The sequence below is a fragment of the Ailuropoda melanoleuca genome, chromosome 11 (genome assembly GCF_002007445.2).
Source record: "Ailuropoda melanoleuca isolate Jingjing chromosome 11, ASM200744v2, whole genome shotgun sequence".
NCBI classification, from domain to species: Eukaryota; Metazoa; Chordata; class Mammalia; order Carnivora; family Ursidae; genus Ailuropoda; species Ailuropoda melanoleuca.
This window is the reverse complement of record NC_048228.1, coordinates 106,990,051-107,013,092: the sequence shown is the minus strand read 5'-3', so window position 1 is coordinate 107,013,092 and position 23,042 is coordinate 106,990,051. Positions and strand designations below refer to the sequence as shown.

The window sequence follows — 23,042 nt, the reverse complement described above, 5'->3', positions numbered from 1 at the left end:
ATCCCTACCCCCAACAGCAGCATTTTCCCGTGTGAGGGGTCTCCTGTGCTCCCCCTCCCCCATGCCTCTCCTTCTGTGTGAAGTTTCTCAGAACATTTTATAGCCGTGTTGCCCCTTTATCCCTCAATGTCTCATTGCGAATTTGCTGAAAACAAAAGCGTTCCCTTACCAAAACCGGAATATAATTATCAAAATCAGGAAATTAACATTCACACAGCTCTGTAATCTGGGTCATAGATCTGCATCGGCTTTTCCAAGCTGGACAGTGTCCCTTGCAGGCAGGAGGAAACCCCGGGCCATGTGTCGCCTCAGCCGCGGTGTCTTTCTCCAGCTGGCTGGTTTCATGGCGTGGAGACATGCAGAGGGTACAGACCACTTCCTGTGTAGAGGCCCCTCGGTCTGGGTGCATCTGCTGTTCCCCTGCTGTTGGGCTCCAGGTGGGCTCCCCGGCCGGAGCCCGTGGAGGCAGTGGTGGGTGTTATAGCATGACCCGCCGGCAAGCGCACCCATCACCTGCCCCACAGCCAATGGTGTTAACTCCACCCCTTGGGCAGGGTGTCTACACAGCTCCCCGCTGCACACGTCCTGGGCTTTCCCTTTGTCTTTAAAAGCATCATGTGGGAAGGTACTTTGAGACCGTCTGTGTAAGTGTCCTGTTATCACCCACAGCTGCACCTGCTACTGTTACTGTCCACTGATGACACGCACCTGAAACAGCCATTACTTAAGCACCTGCCCGCTTCTCCCTTCTCCCCCCCAGGCCTCCTCTTCTTGAGGACATGGGCCGATGGATTGGGATTTTGCTGGCCGAGACAGGGTCCTCCACAGATCCTGGGGCCTTGCACTACGACTATATCGACGTGGAGACGTCTGCGAACGTCATCCAGACGGCCAAGCAGACCTTCTGGTAAGATCCGTGCGAAGTGGCCCTTTTCTTTCACTAGTTTTTTAATGTTTTTTGTGTGTAGACTCGGAGGAGAAAACAACTAAAGACTCTTGTTTTCATATTATATTGATCCAAGCTCTGCTGAAATATCTGTCATTTCCTCCCTCCGTATTTTCTATTGGAGCAGGGGTGGCAAACTTTCTCTGTAAAGTGCAAGACAGTAAGTATTGTTGGCTTGGGGGGCCAAACGTTTCCGGTTGAAACTACCCACTCTGCCATCACAGCCACAGACTGTGGGTGAGCGAACAGGTGTGCTGTGTTCCGATAAAACTTTATTTGCAAACACAGGCAGGGGACTGGATGTGGCCCATGGCCTTAGATCGCTGACCCGTGGAGTAAGGGGACACTTCTGCAACGTATGATTTACATCTGCTGTAAGGAGGGCTGAATTTTCAAGGTCATCAGTCATGTGCTTTTAAAACTTAAGTTGTGGTTTTATTTTTAAAAAAGGCTTATATGTATGAAAACATTGTTTTGAACATAATGACGAGGATAATCGGACTGCAGTTCTCAAGGTTAGATCCACAGACCCCAAGGGCACTGGAGACTCAGGCAGCCCAATAGGCCAAAACTGGCTTCCTAATAGTACTGGGCTGAGGCCTATGCCCTGGGGCTGTGAGGGGGAGGGGCGCTGGACGAGGGGGAGGGAACTCCGGCTCTGGGCCTGCATGGTATTTAGTAAGTGGGAAGTCTGGACAAGGGCTCTGTAACATCTCAGTGCCTCAGCCCCCTTTGTGGAGACCAGGTGAGGGGAGGCGGTGTCCAGGGCAACATCTGGAGCTTCCTCTGGCCTCGTGTGTCCAGTCCCGGACCCCTGCGTCTGCTTCCCTCGTTGGTAGAGAGTTTGCACTGGAGGCCGAGGACAGGTGGCTCAAAACAAAGCAGGGGTTGGAGTTGTACCGTCCGCCTGTGACCATGAGCATACCAGCATACCAGCATACCAGCATACCAGTGGGCAGGCCCACCGGAGCTCTGCGATGGGGAGACCCCGTGTCCGCAGCGACACTGGCCTGTCTACCCTGAGCTCTACCGTCCAGTCTGAAGGCGCGTGCGGTGTGCGGGGAGCTCGAGCAGTCTCCGAGTGCCTCTCGGGTGCTGCTGTAGCAGAAACATTTAGTGCTTGGCTGGGATGCTCCGGGCCAGGAGAGGCAGCGTGGGCTCTTAGGAGGGATCGAGCCCCATGTTACACCTGAACCCGGGGGGATAGCCTTGAGCACACAGATTAATTTCTGTACGACTCTTCCAGAAAATCTCCAGTGACGGTAGAGGTTTCCTGAAGTCTAGACTCCCCGTTCTTACGGACTGTCCTTTGTGTCAAATCAGGGTGACAGAGTCAAGTACTGACTCTTCTGTTCCTATTCATTATTCTTCCATAAACACACCCTGTCCCGTTGGCCACGTGCACGTGGATTACAGTGAACCCCCTAATCATTCAGCATATGCAGTAAACGAGCACATTTAATCAACTGGCTTTTAAAGAAATGTAATGTCCATAAACCAGGTTTTGCAAAATCTCCACATCTGGAGCGACATGAAAGAAAGGAGTTTGTGGCTTTTAACTGCTTCCTTGGAACTTTGTTAGATCACGGAGCCCCTCCTCGTGCACGTGTGTCTTCAGCTGTAATCACCCAGTGAAGAACCCCACATCAGAGCAGCCCGAGTAACAGTATTTCCCCCAGAACAAAACGGCCTCTACTTTCCAGATGAGTGGAATATTAATCGAAACCAAATGTGGGAAGGTCCTGGTTTTGAGAAAGGAACGTAGATTGCAATATTGAAAAATTATTTGTTGAAAATATGTGCATAAGAAGTTTATGGCTGCAGGAATTTTGGCTACCTCATTAAAATCTTTATAAACGTTAGCTAGCAATAGAGGTTATTCTCGTTTTTCAGTTCTCTAGCTAAACATGCATATAAAACTTGAGAGAAGAAATTTAACAAGTAAATGATGTTCAAAATATAAAATATGGCAGCTTGCCAGGGTAATAAATGTCCTGAGATTAAATTAATTTTTGCTTTTATGCAAATTGGCAGCCAGTTAATGAATCCTTTCAAGGTCGTCAGGGGGAGTGTCTGTGCTCTGGATATGTCTGAGGGGGAGAGAACAATGGTATATTTTGGGAAGAAAGCAGTAAAAGAAAAAATAGTCATTTAAATTCTCCCGAGAGAAGTGGTGTATTTAGGAATATCAGTAACAGTAAACAGTCGGAATCTATTTCCCCAAGGCCTAGCCTATTTTTAAATGAGATGCATAGATTATATGACACAAGGGAAACATTCTGAATTTTTTTCCTGAAACTGTTTTCAAGCGACGCCCCATTGGAGATCTGTGAGTGATCTATAGTCAGAGTGGTGGAGCTAGAAGGCCGTGGATCAGTGTGGCAAAGAGAGGGCAGTGCACAGACTGGGAGGGACCCATTCACCTGAGTCACCGTCTCACGGAAACCCCTTAAAACAGGGATGAACCCCGAGGGTGTTGTGCTGGGTGAACAAGACAGAGGCAGGAGGACGCGTTCTGTCGGATGCACTCCTGTGGCCCATCCACAGAGGCGGGAGGCGGGAGGCAGATGTGGGCCCAGGGCTGGGGCTGGGCGTGGAGGGTGGTGCTGGCCGCCCGGCCACCTCAATGCACTTACTGCCCCAGAACTGTCCACTTAGCCATGAAAGACGGTAGACCTTATGCTGTGTTTTCGCACAGTACATGTACTTCCTCTGAGAGGCTTACGTTTTTAACAAGTGGCGTGGACTCTCTTACCTCGCTTCCACTTTTATATGTGGGTAAAACCTCTGTTGCACCCGGCAGAGGATGGGGGCCTGGTCCCCAGACGGGGGTGCACCTGCTGCCTAGGGCCCAGATGCCTGTGTTGGGGTGCAGGTCCCTCCACAGAAGGCCCAAGCCTCTTCCCGCTGGGCAGCCCATGCATCTGTGACCTTGCTCATTTCCACGCCCCGTGACTCGCAGTGCCCTGCTGGTGTCCAGTCTGAGCTCTGTCCTGCCCCTGGTGCTCCCCGCTCCATCCTGGCGTCCCTGCCCCGTGTGCACAGTGCCACACAGCCAGCCTGTGACAGTCCCCGTTGCCAGGGCTCCGGACGCCCGGTCAGTGACCGCCGTGTGGGGTGTGCGTCAGCCGTGCACATGATGCCTCACCCCCAAATCCCCTCAAATGAGACGTTTACATTAGAAAAACTTAAATATATATTTTGAAACAAAAAATCCTCTGTTGTGGCAGAAGACTTACATGCTTAAATTTTTCTCTTTCCTTCTTGAATGTTCCTTTTCTACACATTTCCTTTTCCTATACATAATCATCTGTGTTTTAAGTACAGAATAATCCTATAGGTTTTTGTCCCTTGCTGCACACATTAAAGAGCCTGTGTGAGGCTGGACTGCCGTGCCTGCCTTTGCCCAGCAGAGGGCGCGCCTGCACGCGGAACGGCGGGGAGGGGCCCCCTGGACCTCAGGCTCCTCCGCTTCTCCAGGGAACCAGGGGCTGGCCTCGCCCCGAGACCTCCTCCTTCCCTGTCTTGCCCTCACCAGTTTCGTTTCCTCCCATTTTTATGCATCTAGTTATCACAGAAATGTAAGATGGTGCAAAGAAACACGGTTTTTAAAAAGTATTATTTTGGGGGGCACCTGGGTGGCTCAGCTGGTTAACCATCCAACTCTTGATTGAAGCTCAGGTCTTAATCTCAGGGCTGTGAGTTTGAGCCCCGTGCTAGGCTCCATGCTGGGTGCGGAGCCTACATTAAAAAAAAAAAAAACAAAAAGTTATATATATATATAATTCCATAGTATTTTAGTTTAGCTATTTACTTATTTTAGGTTGTAGGAAGTGCTCTCTGGGTTCTGTCTTCCCTGGGCACTGACATCTCCCACTTCTAACAAACATAACTTCACGAGTCAGCCACTGGCAGGTCCGTGCATCCAGCACGCATTGGCCAAGAGCCTCCTGGGCCCGACACATGAGGTCCAGAACGAGCAGGAGTGACCACGGCTGTACTCTCCTGAGGCTGACATTCTGGGGGACACGCTAATCACAGGACATGTCAGGTGGCGATGAGCAGTACACCCAGGAATGGAAGGACAGCGACTCCAGGGCACAGGGTGGGGGGGATGCTGCCTACTGCGGGGACTCGGGGGGGCTCTCACGGGGAAGTGAATCCCCGCTGGGGCTGGAAGAACCACAGGGGCTCAGGAGGAGAGCTGCTGGGCAGAGGGGACCGCGGAGCAGTCGGTGGCCGCGGAGCCCTGCAGGCCACACAGGGCTGACTGCTCTGGGAGCGCCGCGGGTGCCAGTGCGCTGTGAGCGGAGGGTGACCCCTCTGGCTGGTCTCCTGGAGACACACACTGGCCACTGTCAGCTTCCCCAGTTTCAGGGGCGGGAGGTGAGTGGCATGGAGGTGCGGTGGCAGTGGTGCCGTGTGAACACAGGAGACTTGAGAAATGTGTGTGGACTAAGTGCTGAAACGAGCTGGGGGTCCGTGAACTTTCCCAAAAGAGGCCAGATGGTAAATCCTTCCATTTTGTCCACTGTGTCTCCGCCTTTGAGTGTTGACATTGACAGGCTTATGAAAGAGGCGTCCAAAGGCTGGAAAGCAGCCACAGACGGTGTGTACCTCGCGGAGGGTGGAGGCCGTGCCCCAGGAAGCAGGCGGTAAGCTGGGCGCGCCCTCTGCGTCCTGCGGATACGAAACACGCTGCGTGTATTGAACGCGGTTACGTGTGGCATGTGCCAGACGGTGCTTCATGTCCAGTGCGCACTACCACCGTCCTTGCCACCATCCTGCGGGGTGGCTGCTCTCGGCACTGTCCTCGGCACTCTCCGGACACCCCACTGCTGCTGGGGTGCCACTAGTGCTTCCGGCCCTGTCACCTCCGGCCGGGCCCTGAACGTGTAGCGGGACTCAGGGAAGACGGGGTTGCTTGGGGGCGACTAACCCACTTCTTCTCCCGCAGTTTCATGAACAGACGCGGGATCTCAGCCAACCCGTACCTGGGGAGCACCACGAACGGCTACGCACACCCCAGCGGCACGGCGCTGCACTACGACGACGTCCCGTGCATTAACGGCGCGGTGAGTGTGCCCTTCTGACGAGCGTCTGGGCTCCGGTGCGTTCGAAGTGGGGCGCTGGGAGGACGCCTGTAACCCGGGAGCCCTGACTTGCGGCCAAGAGCCGAGGGCTGTCTGCCGTGCTCTGGGGTAGGAGGCAGACTGCGCCCCGTCCATCCTCCGCTTGGTTTTGACCAGCTGTTCATCGGTATCTGCACAAGCTGGTAACCGGATGCCGGGACCCCGTCATTCAGGGTCCTGGCTTTAGTATCTCCGCAGGGCCCAGAATACTGAGCGGAGGGCAGTGCGTTAGCGACTGTAACTGGATACATCAAAAGAGAGCACAGGAGAGGTTATCGCCCAGCAGTCAGTGCTTGGAGAAGAGCTCCGAGAACTCGCATCACAAAGGAGGTGTTGCCAGGGCGGTGGCCTACTGCACGCTCCCTGGGCCAGGCCCCGTGCTGTGTCCTGGGCCACCAGGCGTGAGGCCCACAGAGTCCACAGGCTCATAGAGAGGCACTTGAGAAACCAGCCTCCCATTGGTCCCCCGGTATTAGGTGGGCTTAAAGTGGGCATCTGTCAAGATCTGTTTCAAAAGTTGACAGAGAATGTGGTGATTATTGGGTTTTTTTTTTTCAAACTAGGAAAGTATGTTAGATTTTTTTTCTTGCTGTTTTGCTCACCCATTCTTTTCTCAGTACTTTGATGGATGTCCCCAATCAGCTCCCTGTTTTCCATGGTCATAAAATCCACACCTGCCCGAGGCAGGAACCGGGGGACCACAGCCTTCTTGAGGGAAGTGTGGGGGTCAAGCAAGGACTCCCGGAGTCAGAAATAGAAGCAGACTGAAAAGGTTTCTGTGGTCTGGGTCAGAGGTGGCCAGCCAATTACCACACACTGTATGTCATGTGTCCCCAGGGTCTTGGACATCTTGTCATGGGTATCCTTCCTTCCACCCCCTTGGGCCTGCCCTGGGGTTCCTGCAGGGATTTGTTCACAGGCTCCTTGCTAGAGGCCTGCCTACCCTCTCTCCCTCCTTCCTGATTTTCTGCACGTCCCCCAGCACCCGGGCTCTGCACTAGGGATAATGGCCTTCTGGTCCAGCAGGGCTACAAGTGCAGGGGGAGGGGAGGTAGAGCAGAGTGAGGACCGGGCCTGGCAGGCTCACATGAACATTAGGGGCCGTGCTGGGATGTGGGTGCGGGGTAGGAGCAGAGCCACTGCACAGCCCCGCCCTGGCTACAAGTCCCCCAGATGGTCTCCTGTCTGTGACCGAGGTGGTCAGGGCTGGGGATGAGTCCTGCCCCAGTGAGAAAACGCAAGCTCCTGGCCCCCATCTGCACCTCCACCCTTCCCACCAGGGTCTCCAGAGTCTGAGGGGCTCCCGTGCCACGATAGCCCCAGCCCTCCTTCCCTGAGCCCACCCACTTACGGAAGGCCGCATGGTGACCTCCGTGAGAGCGGGATCTCAAGTGGTCTCTGTGCGTCCTCCCAGGAGTGAGCCTGTCCAGGGTGGTCCCTGGCTGTCCTGGCTTCTGTTGGTTCTGGGCGACCACCAGCTCCCCTGGAGCAGGCGCCCTCATTGTAGGCCCAGCCACCAAACTCATCCCCACAGAGCGGTCTGCTGCTCTGGGCCCTTGGCCTCGGCCGCCAACTGCACTGGACAGACAACACACAAACCTGTGTCCAGACCTTCCTGCCTGAAGGCCCCGTATGACCCTTTTCCTGAAAGGGTTTTCTCCCTTCTTCCTTAGCTTCCACACACAAGCTGCAGGGTGGGCTGAGCGCCTGGACAAGCCCCAGGTCTGCACGGGCGCTACCCCCCACCCCCCGCCGCGTGCCCTTAGGTGTGGGTCACGCGGGTTCAGGCCGTCCCCCGGAATGAGCTTCTTCAGAGCACGCACAGCGTCCCCTGTCTCAGAGATAAAACTCCGCCATTCTGGAAGGGCTTTGCATTTAGCAATTGTTAGCAATTGTTTCTGTACATGGATGGCGGTGTGGAACACGCAAGGTCCTATGCACAGTGTTTGCGGCCCGCTGGCTTAGTGGGGGCTTCCTTGAAGCTCAGGCTCTCGTTCCACTGGGCCCGTGCACACCGGGCTCCATCACCAGGCAGCTCCTCCTTTGCCAGGCCTCCTTTCTTGGTGTCATGAAGTTGGTACTTTCTGAGCCCACACCTGACATTTCAGCAGCGTATCGACTTCAGTCATCCTCAGGGGCCCCCCAACGCCAGCACCAGATCGAAGTGAGTCTCCCAGAGGATCTCCTGATGTGCTCTTAGTCTACAAACCTCTATGCAGTCTCTGTTTTCTAAGTGTTCCATGTGGCTTGATCCTCTGGTATCTGGGAGGTTTTTGTCCATCTAGGGCACTTAAATCACCCTGGACAGCTGTTGCAGGCCATTCTAATGGAGCCATCCTGTCCGGGCTTGTGCGTGTGGGCCTCTGTGTTTAGATGGCACGAGGGTCCCCACATCACAAAAATAGACACCTCAAAGTTGCTGCAAAGGGACGGAAGTGCTCCTCCCGTGAGATTTCAGACTGCTCCTATTTTTGTAACAAAAGGCTGTAATTACAGTCTGGCAGAAGGAGATGCTGCCAGAAGGATATAAAAATAGGGTAAAATGAGCATAACATAGGAATTAATATTTCTCTCTTTTTTTGTAAATGCAAAGCAATTTATAAAGACCTTTAAAATGGNCGAAACAGGTGTTTTTAGACAACCTTACAGACTGGCTTGTGTGTCAATCCCACAGAAACCGAAAGAACACCTTTAATTCTGAGGAGCCCTCGGCTTTGTGTGCATTCGTTCTGTGCCTGCCTGCTTTTCTGGAACGAATTCTTCACTAAAGCAGAAAAACAACTGAAACCGGTTTCTTAGCTGTCTGCTGAGACTGCCAATGTTACTTTCCATCTATTACAGTTTATTTTCTGCCCACTATTACCTCAGACCCCCCTTTTTTTTTAATCTTTTTGTTATCATGACTCAGACGCAAAGACTCGCACACACATGCACCTGTGCACAAGTGCCAGTGGTGTGAACTTCCAGAGTTCGAGGACGCGGGCTGCGTCGGTGGCAGAAACGGGGCTGCGTTAGGTTTGCTGCACAGGCTGGGTGCCCCATTACTCAGTTGTGGGGCCAGATTCTAATGGACTGTGGGGATAGATGGACAGCAGCAAGCCTGGGCCTTGGGGCCAAGGTCAGGGTAGCCTGTGAGGCCGTCTGGAAGGTCTTGCTAGCAGGTAGGAGTTCCTTTCAGAGACTCTTTTCACAGAAAAGACTATTTTTGGCGGGGGCAGGAAAAGACTGGCGCTGGAGTTCTTTGTCCCACGGGCTGGTAGCCTGCGAGGCTGGATGGCCAGGATGGATGGCGGCCGGCTGCGGACTCATGGTCCTAGGACCGCCTGGGGTCCGCACATCTGGGCCCCAGTCCTCCTTCTGCCCACACTAGCATCACACCATATCTTTTTGTCTCTCTCGGCTCTTTGATTCACCTGTAAAACATGAGTGTCGGGCCAGAGTCCGTGCGAGCTTCGGCAGCAGACCTGGGAGGGGGAGTGAGGGGGGCGGTCTGAGTTGGCCCGCGCCTGATCCCAGAGGGGACAGAGGGAAGACCCCAGGGCGGCCTGGTGAGGAAGGCACCATTGTGCACCAGCAGCCGGCAGGAAGGACAGGCCCCCAGTCCTTGTGAGGGAGGGCGGCCCCTTCCTCCATGTCCGGGTCATCAATCACACACACACACGNCCACGGGCTGGTAGCCTGCGAGGCTGGATGGCCAGGATGGATGGCGGCCGGCTGCGGACTCATGGTCCTAGGACCGCCTGGGGTCCGCACATCTGGGCCCCAGTCCTCCTTCTGCCCACACTAGCATCACACCATATCTTTTTGTCTCTCTCGGCTCTTTGATTCACCTGTAAAACATGAGTGTCGGGCCAGAGTCCGTGCGAACTTCGGCAGCAGACCTGGGAGGGGGAGTGAGGGGGGCGGTCTGAGTTGGCCCGCGCCTGATCCCAGAGGGGACAGAGGGAAGACCCCAGGGCGGCCTGGTGAGGAAGGCACCATTGTGCACCAGCAGCCGGCAGGAAGGACAGGCCCCCAGTCCTTGTGAGGGAGGGCGGCCCCTTCCTCCATGTCCGGGTCATCAATCACACACACACACGTGTGCACACACAGAGCCACACGACGCCCGACACACACAGGCAGCCCTGCCCTGGTCAGTCATGAAATGCGGTGCACCAGCCAGTAAATTTAATCTGCATGTTTTCTAAGGTCATTTTAACTTCTACTTTGAGATAATTTCAGCATTTCAGGAAAGTCGTGATAATAGTAGAAATAATTTCCACGCACCCTCCATCCCTACCCCCAACAGCAGCATTTTCCCGTGTGAGGGGTCTCCTGTGCTCCCCCTCCCCCATGCCTCTCCTTCTGTGTGAAGTTTCTCAGAACATTTTATAGCCGTGTTGCCCCTTTATCCCTCAATGTCTCATTGCGAATTTGCTGAAAACAAAAGCGTTCCCTTACCAAAACCGGAATATAATTATCAAAATCAGGAAATTAACATTCACACAGCTCTGTAATCTGGGTCATAGATCTGCATCGGCTTTTCCAAGCTGGACAGTGTCCCTTGCAGGCAGGAGGAAACCCCGGGCCATGTGTCGCCTCAGCCGCGGTGTCTTTCTCCAGCTGGCTGGTTTCATGGCGTGGAGACATGCAGAGGGTACAGACCACTTCCTGTGTAGAGGCCCCTCGGTCTGGGTGCATCTGCTGTTCCCCTGCTGTTGGGCTCCAGGTGGGCTCCCCGGCCGGAGCCCGTGGAGGCAGTGGTGGGTGTTATAGCATGACCCGCCGGCAAGCGCACCCATCACCTGCCCCACAGCCAATGGTGTTAACTCCACCCCTTGGGCAGGGTGTCTGCACAGCTCCCCGCTGCACACGTCCTGGGCTTTCCCTTTGTCTTTAAAAGCATCATGTGGGAAGGTACTTTGAGACCGTCTGTGTAAGTGTCCTGTTATCACCCACAGCTGCACCTGCTACTGTTACTGTCCACTGATGACACGCACCTGAAACAGCCATTACTTAAGCACCTGCCCGCTTCTCCCTTCTCCCCCCCAGGCCTCCTCTTCTGAGGACATGGGCCGATGGATTGGGATTTTGCTGGCCGAGACAGGGTCCTCCACAGATCCTGGGGCCTTGCACTACGACTATATCGACGTGGAGACGTCTGCGAACGTCATCCAGACGGCCAAGCAGACCTTCTGGTAAGATCCGTGCGAAGTGGCCCTTTTCTTTCACTAGTTTTTTAATGTTTTTTGTGTGTAGACTCGGAGGAGAAAACAACTAAAGACTCTTGTTTTCATATTATATTGATCCAAGCTCTGCTGAAATATCTGTCATTTCCTCCCTCCGTATTTTCTATTGGAGCAGGGGTGGCAAACTTTCTCTGTAAAGTGCAAGACAGTAAGTATTGTTGGCTTGGGGGGCCAAACGTTTCCGGTTGAAACTACCCACTCTGCCATCACAGCCACAGACTGTGGGTGAGCGAACAGGTGTGCTGTGTTCCGATAAAACTTTATTTGCAAACACAGGCAGGGGACTGGATGTGGCCCATGGCCTTAGATCGCTGACCCGTGGAGTAAGGGGACACTTCTGCAACGTATGATTTACATCTGCTGTAAGGAGGGCTGAATTTTCAAGGTCATCAGTCATGTGCTTTTAAAACTTAAGTTGTGGTTTTATTTTTAAAAAAGGCTTATATGTATGAAAACATTGTTTTGAACATAATGACGAGGATAATCGGACTGCAGTTCTCAAGGTTAGATCCACAGACCCCAAGGGCACTGGAGACTCAGGCAGCCCAATAGGCCAAAACTGGCTTCCTAATAGTACTGGGCTGAGGCCTATGCCCTGGGGCTGTGAGGGGGAGGGGCGCTGGACGAGGGGGAGGGAACTCCGGCTCTGGGCCTGCATGGTATTTAGTAAGTGGGAAGTCTGGACAAGGGCTCTGTAACATCTCAGTGCCTCAGCCCCCTTTGTGGAGACCAGGTGAGGGGAGGCGGTGTCCAGGGCAACATCTGGAGCTTCCTCTGGCCTCGTGTGTCCAGTCCCGGACCCCTGCGTCTGCTTCCCTCGTTGGTAGAGAGTTTGCACTGGAGGCCGAGGACAGGTGGCTCAAAACAAAGCAGGGGTTGGAGTTGTACCGTCCGCCTGTGACCATGAGCATACCAGCATACCAGCATACCAGCATACCAGTGGGCAGGCCCACCGGAGCTCTGCGATGGGGAGACCCCGTGTCCGCAGCGACACTGGCCTGTCTACCCTGAGCTCTACCGTCCAGTCTGAAGGCGCGTGCGGTGTGCGGGGAGCTCGAGCAGTCTCCGAGTGCCTCTCGGGTGCTGCTGTAGCAGAAACATTTAGTGCTTGGCTGGGATGCTCCGGGCCAGGAGAGGCAGCGTGGGCTCTTAGGAGGGATCGAGCCCCATGTTACACCTGAACCCGGGGGGATAGCCTTGAGCACACAGATTAATTTCTGTACGACTCTTCCAGAAAATCTCCAGTGACGGTAGAGGTTTCCTGAAGTCTAGACTCCCCGTTCTTACGGACTGTCCTTTGTGTCAAATCAGGGTGACAGAGTCAAGTACTGACTCTTCTGTTCCTATTCATTATTCTTCCATAAACACACCCTGTCCCGTTGGCCACGTGCACGTGGATTACAGTGAACCCCCTAATCATTCAGCATATGCAGTAAACGAGCACATTTAATCAACTGGCTTTTAAAGAAATGTAATGTCCATAAACCAGGTTTTGCAAAATCTCCACATCTGGAGCGACATGAAAGAAAGGAGTTTGTGGCTTTTAACTGCTTCCTTGGAACTTTGTTAGATCACGGAGCCCCTCCTCGTGCACGTGTGTCTTCAGCTGTAATCACCCAGTGAAGAACCCCACATCAGAGCAGCCCGAGTAACAGTATTTCCCCCAGAACAAAACGGCCTCTACTTTCCAGATGAGTGGAATATTAATCGAAACCAAATGTGGGAAGGTCCTGGTTTTGAGAAAGGAACGTAGATTGCAATATTGAAAAATTATTTGTTGAAAATATGTGCATAAGAAGTTTATGGCTGCAGGAATTTTGGCTACCTCATTAAAATCTTTATAAACGTTAGCTAGCAATAGAGGTTATTCTCGTTTTTCAGTTCTCTAGCTAAACATGCATATAAAACTTGAGAGAAGAAATTTAACAAGTAAATGATGTTCAAAATATAAAATATGGCAGCTTGCCAGGGTAATAAATGTCCTGAGATTAAATTAATTTTTGCTTTTATGCAAATTGGCAGCCAGTTAATGAATCCTTTCAAGGTCGTCAGGGGGAGTGTCTGTGCTCTGGATATGTCTGAGGGGGAGAGAACAATGGTATATTTTGGGAAGAAAGCAGTAAAAGAAAAAATAGTCATTTAAATTCTCCCGAGAGAAGTGGTGTATTTAGGAATATCAGTAACAGTAAACAGTCGGAATCTATTTCCCCAAGGCCTAGCCTATTTTTAAATGAGATGCATAGATTATATGACACAAGGGAAACATTCTGAATTTTTTTCCTGAAACTGTTTTCAAGCGACGCCCCATTGGAGATCTGTGAGTGATCTATAGTCAGAGTGGTGGAGCTAGAAGGCCGTGGATCAGTGTGGCAAAGAGAGGGCAGTGCACAGACTGGGAGGGACCCATTCACCTGAGTCACCGTCTCACGGAAACCCCTTAAAACAGGGATGAACCCCGAGGGTGTTGTGCTGGGTGAACAAGACAGAGGCAGGAGGACGCGTTCTGTCGGATGCACTCCTGTGGCCCATCCACAGAGGCGGGAGGCGGGAGGCAGATGTGGGCCCAGGGCTGGGGCTGGGCGTGGAGGGTGGTGCTGGCCGCCCGGCCACCTCAATGCACTTACTGCCCCAGAACTGTCCACTTAGCCATGAAAGACGGTAGACCTTATGCTGTGTTTTCGCACAGTACATGTACTTCCTCTGAGAGGCTTACGTTTTTAACAAGTGGCGTGGACTCTCTTACCTCGCTTCCACTTTTATATGTGGGTAAAACCTCTGTTGCACCCGGCAGAGGATGGGGGCCTGGTCCCCAGACGGGGGTGCACCTGCTGCCTAGGGCCCAGATGCCTGTGTTGGGGTGCAGGTCCCTCCACAGAAGGCCCAAGCCTCTTCCCGCTGGGCAGCCCATGCATCTGTGACCTTGCTCATTTCCACGCCCCGTGACTCGCAGTGCCCTGCTGGTGTCCAGTCTGAGCTCTGTCCTGCCCCTGGTGCTCCCCGCTCCATCCTGGCGTCCCTGCCCCGTGTGCACAGTGCCACACAGCCAGCCTGTGACAGTCCCCGTTGCCAGGGCTCCGGACGCCCGGTCAGTGACCGCCGTGTGGGGTGTGCGTCAGCCGTGCACATGATGCCTCACCCCCAAATCCCCTCAAATGAGACGTTTACATTAGAAAAACTTAAATATATATTTTGAAACAAAAAATCCTCTGTTGTGGCAGAAGACTTACATGCTTAAATTTTTCTCTTTCCTTCTTGAATGTTCCTTTTCTACACATTTCCTTTTCCTATACATAATCATCTGTGTTTTAAGTACAGAATAATCCTATAGGTTTTTGTCCCTTGCTGCACACATTAAAGAGCCTGTGTGAGGCTGGACTGCCGTGCCTGCCTTTGCCCAGCAGAGGGCGCGCCTGCACGCGGAACGGCGGGGAGGGGCCCCCTGGACCTCAGGCTCCTCCGCTTCTCCAGGGAACCAGGGGCTGGCCTCGCCCCGAGACCTCCTCCTTCCCTGTCTTGCCCTCACCAGTTTCGTTTCCTCCCATTTTTATGCATCTAGTTATCACAGAAATGTAAGATGGTGCAAAGAAACACGGTTTTTAAAAAGTATTATTTTGGGGGGCACCTGGGTGGCTCAGCTGGTTAACCATCCAACTCTTGATTGAAGCTCAGGTCTTAATCTCAGGGCTGTGAGTTTGAGCCCCGTGCTAGGCTCCATGCTGGGTGCGGAGCCTACATTAAAAAAAAAAAAAACAAAAAGTTATATATATATATAATTCCATAGTATTTTAGTTTAGCTATTTACTTATTTTAGGTTGTAGGAAGTGCTCTCTGGGTTCTGTCTTCCCTGGGCACTGACATCTCCCACTTCTAACAAACATAACTTCACGAGTCAGCCACTGGCAGGTCCGTGCATCCAGCACGCATTGGCCAAGAGCCTCCTGGGCCCGACACATGAGGTCCAGAACGAGCAGGAGTGACCACGGCTGTACTCTCCTGAGGCTGACATTCTGGGGGACACGCTAATCACAGGACATGTCAGGTGGCGATGAGCAGTACACCCAGGAATGGAAGGACAGCGACTCCAGGGCACAGGGTGGGGGGGATGCTGCCTACTGCGGGGACTCGGGGGGGCTCTCACGGGGAAGTGAATCCCCGCTGGGGCTGGAAGAACCACAGGGGCTCAGGAGGAGAGCTGCTGGGCAGAGGGGACCGCGGAGCAGTCGGTGGCCGCGGAGCCCTGCAGGCCACACAGGGCTGACTGCTCTGGGAGCGCCGCGGGTGCCAGTGCGCTGTGAGCGGAGGGTGACCCCTCTGGCTGGTCTCCTGGAGACACACACTGGCCACTGTCAGCTTCCCCAGTTTCAGGGGCGGGAGGTGAGTGGCATGGAGGTGCGGTGGCAGTGGTGCCGTGTGAACACAGGAGACTTGAGAAATGTGTGTGGACTAAGTGCTGAAACGAGCTGGGGGTCCGTGAACTTTCCCAAAAGAGGCCAGATGGTAAATCCTTCCATTTTGTCCACTGTGTCTCCGCCTTTGAGTGTTGACATTGACAGGCTTATGAAAGAGGCGTCCAAAGGCTGGAAAGCAGCCACAGACGGTGTGTACCTCGCGGAGGGTGGAGGCCGTGCCCCAGGAAGCAGGCGGTAAGCTGGGCGCGCCCTCTGCGTCCTGCGGATACGAAACACGCTGCGTGTATTGAACGCGGTTACGTGTGGCATGTGCCAGACGGTGCTTCATGTCCAGTGCGCACTACCACCGTCCTTGCCACCATCCTGCGGGGTGGCTGCTCTCGGCACTGTCCTCGGCACTCTCCGGACACCCCACTGCTGCTGGGGTGCCACTAGTGCTTCCGGCCCTGTCACCTCCGGCCGGGCCCTGAACGTGTAGCGGGACTCAGGGAAGACGGGGTTGCTTGGGGGCGACTAACCCACTTCTTCTCCCGCAGTTTCATGAACAGACGCGGGATCTCAGCCAACCCGTACCTGGGGAGCACCACGAACGGCTACGCACACCCCAGCGGCACGGCGCTGCACTACGACGACGTCCCGTGCATTAACGGCGCGGTGAGTGTGCCCTTCTGACGAGCGTCTGGGCTCCGGTGCGTTCGAAGTGGGGCGCTGGGAGGACGCCTGTAACCCGGGAGCCCTGACTTGCGGCCAAGAGCCGAGGGCTGTCTGCCGTGCTCTGGGGTAGGAGGCAGACTGCGCCCCGTCCATCCTCCGCTTGGTTTTGACCAGCTGTTCATCGGTATCTGCACAAGCTGGTAACCGGATGCCGGGACCCCGTCATTCAGGGTCCTGGCTTTAGTATCTCCGCAGGGCCCAGAATACTGAGCGGAGGGCAGTGCGTTAGCGACTGTAACTGGATACATCAAAAGAGAGCACAGGAGAGGTTATCGCCCAGCAGTCAGTGCTTGGAGAAGAGCTCCGAGAACTCGCATCACAAAGGAGGTGTTGCCAGGGCGGTGGCCTACTGCACGCTCCCTGGGCCAGGCCCCGTGCTGTGTCCTGGGCCACCAGGCGTGAGGCCCACAGAGTCCACAGGCTCATAGAGAGGCACTTGAGAAACCAGCCTCCCATTGGTCCCCCGGTATTAGGTGGGCTTAAAGTGGGCATCTGTCAAGATCTGTTTCAAAAGTTGACAGAGAATGTGGTGATTATTGGGTTTTTTTTTTTCAAACTAGGAAAGTATGTTAGATTTTTTTTTCTTGCTGTTTTGCTCACCCATTCTTTTCTCAGTACTTTGATGGATGTCCCCAATCAGCTCCCTGTTTTCCATGGTCATAAAATCCACACCTGCCCGAGGCAGGAACCGGGGGACCACAGCCTTCTTGAGGGAAGTGTGGGGGTCAAGCAAGGACTCCCGGAGTCAGAAATAGAAGCAGACTGAAAAGGTTTCTGTGGTCTGGGTCAGAGGTGGCCAGCCAATTACCACACACTGTATGTCATGTCCCCAGGGTCTTGGACATCTTGTCATGGGTATCCTTCCTTCCACCCCCTTGGGCCTGCCCTGGGGTTCCTGCAGGGATTTGTTCACAGGCTCCTTGCTAGAGGCCTGCCTACCCTCTCTCCCTCCTTCCTGATTTTCTGCACGTCCCCCAGCACCCGGGCTCTGCACTAGGGATAATGGCCTTCTGGTCCAGCAGGGCTACAAGTGCAGGGGGAGGGGAGGTAGAGCAGAGTGAGGACCGGGCCTGGCAGGCTCACATGAACATTAGGGGCCGTGCTGGGATGTGGGTGCGGGGTAGGAGCAGAGCCACTGCACAGCCCCGCCCTGGCTACAAGTCCCCCAGATGGTCTCCTGTCTGTGACCGAGGTGGTCAGGGCTGGGGATGAGTCCTGCCCCAGTGAGAAAACGCAAGCTCCTGGCCCCCATCTGCACCTCCACCCTTCCCACCAGGGTCTCCAGAGTCTGAGGGGCTCCCGTGCCACGATAGCCCCAGCCCTCCTTCCCTGAGCCCACCCACTTACGGAAGGCCGCATGGTGACCTCCGTGAGAGCGGGATCTCAAGTGGTCTCTGTGCGTCCTCCCAGGAGTGAGCCTGTCCAGGGTGGTCCCTGGCTGTCCTGGCTTCTGTTGGTTCTGGGCGACCACCAGCTCCCCTGGAGCAGGCGCCCTCATTGTAGGCCCAGCCACCAAACTCATCCCCACAGAGCGGTCTGCTGCTCTGGGCCCTTGGCCTCGGCCGCCAACTGCACTGGACAGACAACACACAAACCTGTGTCCAGACCTTCCTGCCTGAAGGCCCCGTATGACCCTTTTCCTGAAAGGGTTTTCTCCCTTCTTCCTTAGCTTCCACACACAAGCTGCAGGGTGGGCTGAGCGCCTGGACAAGCCCCAGGTCTGCACGGGCGCTACCCCCCACCCCCCGCCGCGTGCCCTTAGGTGTGGGTCACGCGGGTTCAGGCCGTCCCCCGGAATGAGCTTCTTCAGAGCACGCACAGCGTCCCCTGTCTCAGAGATAAAACTCCGCCATTCTGGAAGGGCTTTGCATTTAGCAATTGTTAGCAATTGTTTCTGTACATGGATGGCGGTGTGGAACACGCAAGGTCCTATGCACAGTGTTTGCGGCCCGCTGGCTTAGTGGGGGCTTCCTTGAAGCTCAGGCTCTCGTTCCACTGGGCCCGTGCACACCGGGCTCCATCACCAGGCAGCTCCTCCTTTGCCAGGCCTCCTTTCTTGGTGTCATGAAGTTGGTACTTTCTGAGCCCACACCTGACATTTCAGCAGCGTATCGACTTCAGTCATCCTCAGGGGCCCCCCAACGCCAGCACCAGATCGAAGTGAGTCTCCCAGAGGATCTCCTGATGTGCTCTTAGTCTACAAACCTCTATGCAGTCTCTGTTTTCTAAGTGTTCCATGTGGCTTGATCCTCTGGTATCTGGGAGGTTTTTGTCCATCTAGGGCACTTAAATCACCCTGGACAGCTGTTGCAGGCCATTCTAATGGAGCCATCCTGTCCGGGCTTGTGCGTGTGGGCCTCTGTGTTTAGATGGCACGAGGGTCCCCACATCACAAAAATAGACACCTCAAAGTTGCTGCAAAGGGACGGAAGTGCTCCTCCCGTGAGATTTCAGACTGCTCCTATTTTTGTAACAAAAGGCTGTAATTACAGTCTGGCAGAAGGAGATGCTGCCAGAAGGATATAAAAATAGGGTAAAATGAGCATAACATAGGAATTAATATTTCTCTCTTTTTTTGTAAATGCAAAGCAATTTATAAAGACCTTTAAAATGGAAAGGGCTCTGGCTGTGGTTGTTAAGTTTAGGTTTTTATTTACGCTTTAATGTCCATGTTGCGAAGTGGCTTGTAGCTATTTTAGTCCTTTGTGAAAAGGTTGTCTGCTGAGACGATGCCATTATATCAGTTATATGCCGAAACATCCCCTTTTCTACGATGATTGCATTTCTTTCTTTCAACAGGCTGTGTTTTGGTCGCTGTGCTTTCTTCGGGCATAAGAGTGTGGCCCCGGGTGCAGGCGGACAGCCACCCGTGCCACCTAAGTCCGGTGCCTGCATGATGGACGGGAGGGTCAGGAGCCACTTTCTCCCCTGGGGGAGCCCTGCTCTGCCTCAGTTTCCTCCTGTGTCTTGAGATTCCCATTGGAATTATATGGGTTAACAACTGTGAAGTGTTTTAAACAACGTCCAGGGCGTAGTCACGACTATGAATGAAAGTGCTTTGCTGGGGTCGCAAGGTGCTTTTCAGGGACAACCAGAGCTCCAGGTTTTGGGGCCCCCAGGCTGGCAGGCCTCTGCTCTCGGGATTAGGACTTCCAAAATCTGGTTCTTTAGAGAACGAAATGTCAAACCAGTTATTCTTTTTTCTCTGCATTAAAAAACAGAACAAAAAAATTTCATAAGCCAGTTACCCTTGGAATGATTCAAGGAAAAAAGAAGCCTTTCCTGAAGTCTCTCGAAGTAGAAATGTTGTCCACTTACATGTGTCTGTGTTCTATCGGTAACCGTGTGGGGTACGTGTCTGTGTTCTTGGGGGTACTAATAATGTCTCACTATGCTAAAATCTCTGCTATGCTTTCTGTGGCCAAGGGCACTAACGACAAAGCTGTGTGTTGCAGTGGGACCCCGAAGACGGCCCTCCTGCTTCCTGTGCCCGGGGCCTGGGAGAAGAGGTGCTGTACGATAACGCGGCCCTGTACGATAACTTGCCGTCTCCGAAAATCTTTGCGCGCTACCCGCCTGCTGACAGAAAGGCTTCTAGGCCGTCTCCCGACAAACTGTCCTGTAACCATTACAAATACCCTTCCTCCTGCAGTCTGCCTCCCACTAACCCCTCTTGTCTGGGGAGGGCGTCTCTCGGGCTCAGCTCTCAGGTACAGCATCTCCTTCCATCCTGTTCTAGAATTGTCTGAATCACGGTCCTCCCGCAGGGGGTAGTCTCCAGCCCGCAGCAGATGAGACTCATCAAGGGTGAGGTGGGATTTGGGCCTCAGCCAGAATAGAATTTGCAAATGCAATCAACGTTGGGCTGCCCGGAGCTGATGGAGGGCTCCTAACTAGCTCGTCGCTAAGGCACCGTATTTCTTGGCCTAAATCTGGCTCTTTCTATTCTTGCAAAATCCCCCAGTGAGCTTTGTGCATTACGCTGACTAAAGCCAAAGATCTTTGAAAGGACAGGGACAGTAAGACTTTCCAGAAGATTCTTGCACCGCAGGCATTTGTAGTGTTTCCATCACAGGTATATGACGAACGCTGGACTCCAGGTAGTAACTGCTTTCGATCTTGACACGCTAAGCAGGGTTTCCAGGGTACAACAGGGTTTTTCTGTAATGAGTCTGGAAGTGGAATGCCTAAAACCGAGTATATGGTAATGAGGATTTGGGATTATGACTGATGATGAAGAACCTTGGCGTTGAGCTGCCGTCTGCTCCATGCCCCCTAGTTACGGTAAACAGTGACGTTTCGGTGCCAATGCTAATCTTGTGTGTTCACGCATTTCCCCCGAAGTTAGTGTGCTTTGCACCAGATCTAGGTGCTCCAGCAAGAGAATACTCTGCAAACAGAAAGCAGATGGGTGCACTTGACCCATTTCTTGGGTGATTTCAGGAAACACCAAGTGCTGGTAGGGTCCTGGCATTTCATGCAGAGGTGGCTTCGGGCAGCTCTCCCCAACACATCAACGCCACCAAATCTGTGCAGGATTTGTTTTTTTCTGATTTTTAACCACAGCAGCTCAGCTCTCTGAAGAGTCACTGAGTGAACACGTATCTGTCTACGTACTTACTGTTTCGTTGGCAGTGAGGTTCTGTGAGGTAGAGATCGTGGGATGCAGTACACCATCTCGTGCTCGGGTTGTCCCCAGATTAGTCTGAAACGATCTGATAGTCATTTCCATGTGCTTGTTTTTATTCGCTGTTACTATTTCCAGTAGGAACATGTTTGTACGTTGAATTTTAGTACCCTTCGTTTCCTGTGCTCACTTGGTCATTCTGATAGGCCAGCTGTTGTTTAATAGAGACAGCTTCCAATTATTGAGCACCTACAGTATGCCACGTGCTGTGCACCTGTCTGGCATGTCACCTGACCTCTCTTAGGAATGTTCTAGGGAGGATTCAGTTATCTTTATTTATTTATTTATTTTAATGAGCAAATGAAGCTCAGAAGGTTTTAACAACTTGCTCAGCGTGTCCAAATCATGGAGTCAGAATCCGAAGCGAGGTTGTCTCCCCAGAGCGAGGCGCAGAGCAGCAGCAACCAGCATCCGCCCCCGAGCGGACTGATGGCCCAGCCAGGGTGCACAGTGCAGTTGGCGGCTTGCGGCGGGGGGCGGGAGGTGGAGGGGCGGAGGGGCGGAGGGCGGAGGGGCTGTTACATGTGTTTTAAGAACCTGTGGCTACTTCAGGTCCATCCTGGTCCTGTGTGCTCCCCTTGCCTCCATCCTCTGAGCCGTCAGTGTGTCAGAAGGTGGTTAGCTGTCCCGTGAGGACGCCGGTCAGCGGCAGAGTCGCTCAAGCAGGAATCTGGTACTCAGCCGTGCCGCTCCCCTAAAGAGCATCCCCTGGGAAGAAAAGCTGTTCATGTTTAGAAACAGACTTCTACTAATCTCAACCAAATACTCCTTGGATACCCAACCGCCTGTGCCAGGTTCTTGACGGGCATTTATGACCTCGCAGTAGAAATCTATGTGACCTTTATTGCATCCCGACGGGAGACGTCCAAGTTTCTCCCCTGCCGTGGACCTCAGTTCCAGAGCCGCTTAGCCAGCGCAGGAGAAGCATGGCAGCTCAGTGTTTGGACACCAGACGGGTTTTCTACTCCCTTCCTTTTTCCTGTGTGTGCTAGGTTATATGAAAGATTCAGGGACTGAGACAATTTACTGAGAAAAAGAAAGGGTTTGATTTTTTTTTTTTATTGTTGGTTTTTAAAATGTTCTTACATGTTTATTTCAACAGTTGAAGAGTAAAAAGCCGCCAGTAGCCTCCAATGGGGTTACGGGAAAAGGGAAGACTGTGAGTAGCCAGCAGAAAAAGGCAGATTCCGCAGCCGGCGTGAAGCGGACATCCTCAAGTAAGTTCATCGTTCAGTTTCTTGGTTCTAGTTCCAGGTGCGGTTTGCAGAATTGGGGCCGTCAGAGCCATGCTTTCTCCTCACCTGTGCAGGTAGAGATGCCAGGTGTGGGAGTCAGCTGGCGAGAAGAGACTCTCTTCATCGTCACCCTCCCTCCTTGCCGGATGGAAGAACGGTGATGGTTTTTAACCCAGCTTTTAGGCCCCTTGTATAAAGCTGGTCTGCTAAGTGTGGCAGTGGTTACATGTGTTTAAGGAGGAGGCGGTCGTAGGTGCAGGAGACCTTGGCTTGTGTCCCCGATCTGTTGGTGACTTAGTGACTTTGGTCAAGCCGTGTAAACGCTCTAAGCTCAGCTCCCCGTGTGGGAGATGTAGACAAGTGGCCGCTGTGGTTTCTGGGACTGAAGGAATCGAGGTGCCACACGGGCTCCCAAGCAGGAGAGCAACATAAGGACAGATAAGGGGCGCGCATTCCTGCTGCGCCTTGCGGTCTGCGAGCTGATGCGGACAGTGTCCCGTTCCTTCTCCCAGCCTCGTCATCAGGTAGGTGTTACCCGGGCCCCTTGTGCAAGGGCAGAAATCCTCTCTGAGACCAAGGGGCCCCCCAACGCCTCACAGCTGGCTGGTGACAAAACCAGAGTGATGACCAGGCTTCACACCCCAAATCTGAGCAGAGAAGCAGCAGGACGCAAGGGAGGGACTCGGCCCGC

At 53.5% G+C, this 23,042-nt stretch overlaps 2 protein-coding genes across 4 annotated transcripts in view; both read left to right on the top strand.

Moving 5' to 3' along the window:
* Positions 1-23,042, top strand: part of AFAP1 (actin filament associated protein 1) — a 97,806-nt gene that overhangs the window by 61,258 nt on the left and 13,506 nt on the right. For 2 of the 3 annotated variants that reach the window (XM_034672170.1, XM_034672169.1), the window contains 3 exons: positions 11,110-11,255; positions 16,252-16,369; positions 22,219-22,333. In XM_034672170.1, coding sequence (XP_034528061.1) covers positions 11,110-11,255; positions 16,252-16,369; positions 22,219-22,333 — 379 coding nt within the window. Of the gene's footprint in view, positions 1-11,109; positions 11,256-16,251; positions 16,370-19,884; positions 20,140-22,218; positions 22,334-23,042 lie in introns of all 3 variants that reach the window. The other variant, XM_034672168.1, reaches the window with a different exon arrangement.
* LOC117804472 (actin filament-associated protein 1-like) lies at positions 779-6,057 on the top strand. The gene is made up of 2 exons (XM_034672171.1): positions 779-907; positions 5,904-6,057. Exons 1-2 carry the CDS (start codon positions 780-782, stop codon positions 6,037-6,039), a joined length of 264 nt encoding a protein of 87 aa, XP_034528062.1. The 5' UTR covers position 779; the 3' UTR covers positions 6,040-6,057.

Coding starts and splice junctions, on each gene's coding strand:
- LOC117804472 (XM_034672171.1), top strand. CDS start 780: ATGGGCCGATGGATTGGGATTTTGCTGGCCGAGACAGGGTCCTCCACA. Junction 908..5,903: donor ACGGCCAAGCAGACCTTCTG/GTAAGATCCGTG, acceptor CTTCTCCCGCAG/TTTCATGAACAGACGCGGGA.